The 6,109-nt window shown below is 33.1% G+C and overlaps 1 protein-coding gene across 1 annotated transcript in view; it reads right to left on the bottom strand.

The window, feature by feature from the left end:
- Nucleotides 1–3,928, bottom strand: part of LOC112010356 (probable LRR receptor-like serine/threonine-protein kinase At3g47570) — an 8,413-nt gene extending 4,485 nt beyond the window's left edge. The window contains exon 1 of the mRNA XM_065781062.1: nt 3,805–3,928. Coding sequence (XP_065637134.1) covers nt 3,805–3,928 — 124 coding nt within the window. The remainder of the gene's footprint in view (nt 1–3,804) is intronic.
- Between the last annotated feature and the right edge of the window lie 2,181 nt (nt 3,929–6,109).

The raw sequence follows: 6,109 nt of genomic DNA, 5'->3' as shown, positions 1-6,109 counted from the left end.
TTTTTTTTTTTTTTTTTTTTTGTCATTCCTTATTTTTCATTCTTTTTTTTTTCTTATATATTTTGGGTTATTGTGTGCATCTCTTTTTTATTTTATTTTATTTTATTTTTTTAATGAAGTTCTCATTTATGCACAATTTTTTAATGAAGTTCTCATTTATTGTGTTATTATTATTATTATTTTTTTATCTAATAGAGGTATATGAGTAAATTTATATAAATTCTATTTTCTATTCTTCCTTTTTTTCTTTCTCAATCAAACAAAAAAGTTTTTCATCCCTCTAATTTTCCACCCCCAACAAAACACAAATAAGAAAAACTAAAATATTTTAGAACCTCATACTTTTCCATCCTCCAACCAAACAAACCCTACAAGGCTTCCTTCTTTTTTTTTTTTTTCTTTTTTTTTTTAAATATTTTTTTTATTTAATACTTGAATATATAATCTGGGCTTGAGATATTGGTTGTCCATTAGCCCATGTTGTCCATCTAGCAAAGCCCATATAACGATAGTGATACTAGCATTTTAAACCGAGTTTATATAATACATTACATAATCAAAATACAACTACAAAATGGTCTAACATTTGTAGTTGTAGACTGGAGTTATAAATAACAAACACTAAACACACACAACCAATGTGGGATAAACATTAATTTTTTTTAGTAAACAGTAATACTTATTAGAACACACACGAAAATTGTAATACTAATGTACTCTAATAGTTGTACTCTAGTTATGTAATATATTATAAACTCGGTTTAAAATTTTTTATATTTGAAATTCCATCTTCAGACAAAAAAAAAAATAAATAAATAAAATGATCACATTATATAAAAATTTTCTATACATTACTCAGGTTATTGACTAGTTATATATAGTACAGTGTGCACCTTTTGTCAATATTCATTCTAAATTATCATTAACCCACCAAATATGAATTTTTATTAAACGAAAAGATACATAAAAGATTGTCATTTTTAAGGGATTCTTTTTTATTTACTAGTAGAGGGTGAAGGGATTAGAAAGTTGAAACCCTCTATGTGCATAACGAAATAAGTCCCTCAACATTAATAAGTTGATTTACAAAACTCTTGACACATTAGAGCCCATAACATTATTATAATAATCAATGACCTAAGTTGTAAGTCTTTACTCAAAGCTATTGCTTAAAAAAGTCTTTACTCAAATCAATGACTATAATGTTCTTTTACCAAAGTTAATGCTCCATAATACTAATATTTACCAATTTTCCAAAACCTCCACTACTAGATTCCCCTATCTGAGCCTAGGCTTCAATTATTCTAACGTCGAAAGTTGACACACTTCAACCCTTTCAAATTACCACATTGGCAGTTGTTCACTAGTACAGGTACTAAGGTAGTCAATACCGTACCAGTATCAGCCGTACTGGTATGTATACTGGTATCGAAACATTAACGTTTCGTACCGGTTTAAATACAAGCCGTACCAGCCATGTACCAGCCATATTGGCCAATTTCGGGCAATACAGGTTAGTACAGAAAAAAGTTTTTTTTTTTTTTTAATTTTTTTAAGTTTTGTAAATTTTNATATATATATATATATATATATATTCATAAATATAAAAAATAGCGGTAAACTCGAAACGGTACACCAGTATTGACCGGTATTCAAAATATATCGTACCGCTGGCCAAACCGATATAGCCTCCGATACAATATTGACTCCCTTGACAGGTACACCATTTTCAAATTATTCAAGATAGTTTGACGTTGCCTCATACGCCAACTTAAAAGTTTATGAGATTTTCGTGAGTAATGAGTGGAATCATCTATCCAAAATTAACATGATTTCCATTCATTTTATGATTTTTATTTCTATAATGAGTATCTAACTGAATTTTACGCCCAAATAATACTTGCAATTTTGTAGTGGGTCCGAACATCACTCAAATTCCTGCACTAATTTTTACCTTTCTTGATGTAGGATGCAAAAAGGTCAAGAAGCAGAACATGTCTACTTCTAAAAAAGAAAGAAACAAAACACGTTTGCTTTTGAAAATAACCTTGAATCTACAAGGGGTTCTTTGAACCCACAAGGGTTTTTGAATTCATAAGGAGAAATGGTCTGGAATCCTCCAGAAATTAGAAAGACAAAAGTTTAAATTTTATTGAATGAATAATTGTTAAAAAAATGTTTACACACTTAGGGGCCTATTTAAGGGTTTCATAAAACTTTACAGACTAGAAAATATATTCTAAAATAACTCCTAATTAATACCTAGCTATAACAAGAACCAAATTTGACCTAAAAAACATTAAAGACACCTATAAACAAGAAAAGAAATGCCATAAACCTAAAATAAAGAAAATTGTATAAAAATACAAAATATAACAAATTATAGAAATTATTACAAAAATTAATTTGCAAATTCTATCTTACATCAGACCCCTCCACTTAAAACAAAATAGTCCTCGAGTTAAGGGTTGAAATCTTAAATCTTTCATAAAACTTTATAGACTAGAAAATATATTCTAAAATAACTCCTAATTAATACCTAACTATAACAAGAACCAAATTTGACCTTAAAAACATTAAAGACACCTAAAAACAAGGAAAGAAATGCCATAAACCTAAAATAGCAAAAATTGCATAAAAATACAAAATATAACAAATTACAGAAATTATTATAGAAATTAATTTGAAGCTCCAACCTACATCAGACCCCTCCACTTAAAACAAACTAGTCTTAGAGTTAAGGGTTGAAATCTTAAATCTTTCATGCCCAGAGAACAAATACTTTGAATGCTTGAGCCCCTTGATATTCTTTCCATATTTGCAACTCATCAACAGAATAAACAAACCAACTTGAATTTCTTTTTCCTTGGTTTTCATGTAATTGAAGAGATTTACGAAATAAGAACTGACAATCGAATTAAATCTATCAACCCCAATAAATTCAATAAACTTCGGTGTATTGCTTACCACCAAAATAAAAGGATCTTGAAATTGACAATCATATAATTTCATTTCATTGAGATCGATCGTTGAAACTTTCCTCTTCAATTTCTTCTTCAATGGTCTCTACGGCATGATGTATAATAATCCAGTTCTCAAATCCCCTTCTTTCATATTATTCGAATTCACAAACACAAAATTCCCTTTCTACATAAAAAATTTAAAAGTTTAGTGTAGGAAAGCTTAGCAAGGGTCATTGAAATTAATTTTGGTGGCAAAGATTTCAAACATATCTAGATTACCCTCTTCAACAGTGGGAATAGTGATAATATATTCCATCCGTGTCACTTTGAATGATCATTCAAAGAAAATATTGGGACATCTATTACGTTAGCTGAATGAGTAATAGACCGAGGAATATTGTTCAGTGAATAAAAAACAAGGAAAAAGATGCGGGGGTCGGAAATTCAAATGATTTAAGATTCTTCATAGTGACATCTCTCATGGTACACCAGTGTATGATAGCGAGAAACCAAAGCCAGACTTATAGCATGAAAAAGAAGACCTGTCCTTGTTACGCCAACTCCGCTACAGATTTACAGGAAGAAATAACTTGATTAGAATCATTAGATGACACACCTGTAAGGAAGAAGCTAGAGAACTTATGCGCATGACAAAGAAGACCTCTTGTTACACCAACTCTTGATTACATGACACAACTGTAAGGAAGGTAAAAATACCTGTATCGGATATATGTCTCCTCAGCCGGTGGGTCCCAGTGTACCTTCTCGTAATGAAGAAGCCAGAGAACTTATGGCATGACAAAGAAGACCTGCTGTTACTATGAAATGCTAGCTGCCACACCTGCCACACCAGAGGATGCATCAGCTGCCACACCAGAGGACACACCAGCTGCCACACCAATGCAGCACAGTATGCCACCCAATGCAGCAGCCAATGCATCAGGTGCCAATGCATCAGGTGCCATAATTAGTGCAGCACAGATNTCTACTGGTGGGTAGCATTAGGAAGTCGAGCGGGGAGCTTGTAGTCCTTTTGTACGAACTTCAATTCTTTCATAGTGAATTCAGGTTAGCCTTGAGGATCGGTGGGTCAAATCCTCCCCAGGTTTTTACCGTGTGGTTTCCTGGGTGATCATATCTTGTGTTATTTATTTTCCGCTGCATTATTATTCTTGATATGATTGTTTGATTGTTTTAACCTAGAATTGCTTAATTTGACTAAGTAACAACTTGGCTAATTAATCTAGGCTACGCAATCTGTGTGTTTTAAAGGGTCTAAAAACCGTTCAGATTTGCAAACATACATTTCCTTAGACGACCTATGGACTGGGGGCAACTGATGATGTTATAAAACAATTCAACTATTAAACTCATCCATATAGCTCGTCCACAGGAAAGGGATTCCATTTATTACAAGCTCATCCATCCGTCTATCAGATGGATGAGCTCGTCCAAGGATTGGTTCGTCCATCAATCTAGGAAGATGGACGAGTGTTCTGGACATCTCCCTTTAAGCAGACTCCATTTTTCTATTAGACTAATTGTTCCTTCTTTAAAAACGGTTATAGTCAACAGACCCCAAATAAAGTAACTTCCATGGCAATTATGGAAGTTACCTCCGAATCCTCCAAACTCCACAATGGTAGGAGAGATAATTGCCTCAAGCAAATACTATATAAAGGCTATTCTACAGGAAGGTAAAGGATTCATTCAGAGATTTTCCATAAGAAAATATTTCTCTTTACTGAGAATTACAAACTCACTGACTTCATCATCAGAGGATCTTTGGCCGGCCTTCACCAGTCTCCTTTGACTTCTTGTTTGTTATTTTCAAGATTTTGCCTGTAGATCGTTAACGCCCAGAACTTTCAGCCCACTAATTCCTTGGATTTATCATAAGGCATCGGTTACCTTTTGCATATGTTCTCCTTGTATTCTCTTCTGTGACAGCTTCTAAAATAAGCCTTATACAGGTCTAGGATTGTGAGAAAAGAAACCCTACACATACATGTCATCATGGGCCAAAAATCAGATCTAAAAATCTGAATTCCGATAACCTCGATTGATCGGGAGGTGTCGAGCTTTAAACTTCGACAGATACAACTATCAAGAAGCTATCGAGGAGCTGTCGAGGAGACAGGAGCTTTCTTGATCAATTCACCAGCTGTCAAGAAGCTATCGAGATTGCGATAAGAAAAAGTTGAAAATCTCGATAGATAGCCTAGCTGTTGAGAGGTGTTGAGCAGCTATCAAGTTATCTGTTCGCAGGTGTTGAGCTATCTGTCCAGCTTTATTGAACAGCTTTTCTTCACTTGTTTCTTGATCCAATCTTCATGGCTTTAATACTAGACTTGAACAATATGTTTCTTGTAGTATTAAACACATCCTAGATCTACCCAATTACAAGTAAAGTGCGTTTCGTCAAATGATTAACCAATTACATAAAAGAATGACATATGTTCTTAACAAGTGAAACACATATGTCCTAACAATCTACCCCTTTGGCAATCTGTGACAAAACCACAACAAACAAATGAACATAAGAGAGAAGTCATAAATCACTCAACTCATATTCACTTGTTGAATACAGTAAAATCTATCCTAACACAAACTCTTGAAAAACTTTGCAATAAGAGAGTTTATGGTAAGTAGACTTTGACAACCTATATTTCTAGAACACTTTAAACAAAACTCATTACGCATCTTAATGTGAAACAGAAATAATAGATTGCATACAATTAAAGAAATATGTGTATAAAGATAGAAAAGAAACAACACATGTAAAAGTAGGTGAAAGAAAACATACATCATCATATATAAATATCAAAGATAAGCACAATGTATGTAAACATGGTCATAAGACCTAAGGTACAAGAAGAAGAAGCTAAAAGAAGCTCCTACAACAACAAGGAGGTAAACACTCCCCCTAACAAGATGAAACACAACTCCCCCTTACAAGGGCATGTATTTCTCCCCCTAACATGTAGAATCTTAAAAAGAAACCACAATTTCTCTCCCTTTTTTGTCATGATTGACGAAGGGTATAAGAAACTAGTGGGCATACATGAACACATGTAAACCTTGTGATGACCAAATCACATTGTACTTGCACATGTATCAAAAGTTGCAAAGAATATTATGTGTCG

The sequence above is a fragment of the Quercus suber genome, unplaced genomic scaffold (genome assembly GCF_002906115.3).
Source record: "Quercus suber isolate HL8 unplaced genomic scaffold, Cork oak 2.0 scaffold_256, whole genome shotgun sequence".
Lineage (NCBI taxonomy): Eukaryota > Viridiplantae > Streptophyta > Magnoliopsida > Fagales > Fagaceae > Quercus > Quercus suber.
Note: the sequence above shows the minus strand (reverse complement) of the source record. Positions and strands in the feature narration are given on the sequence as shown.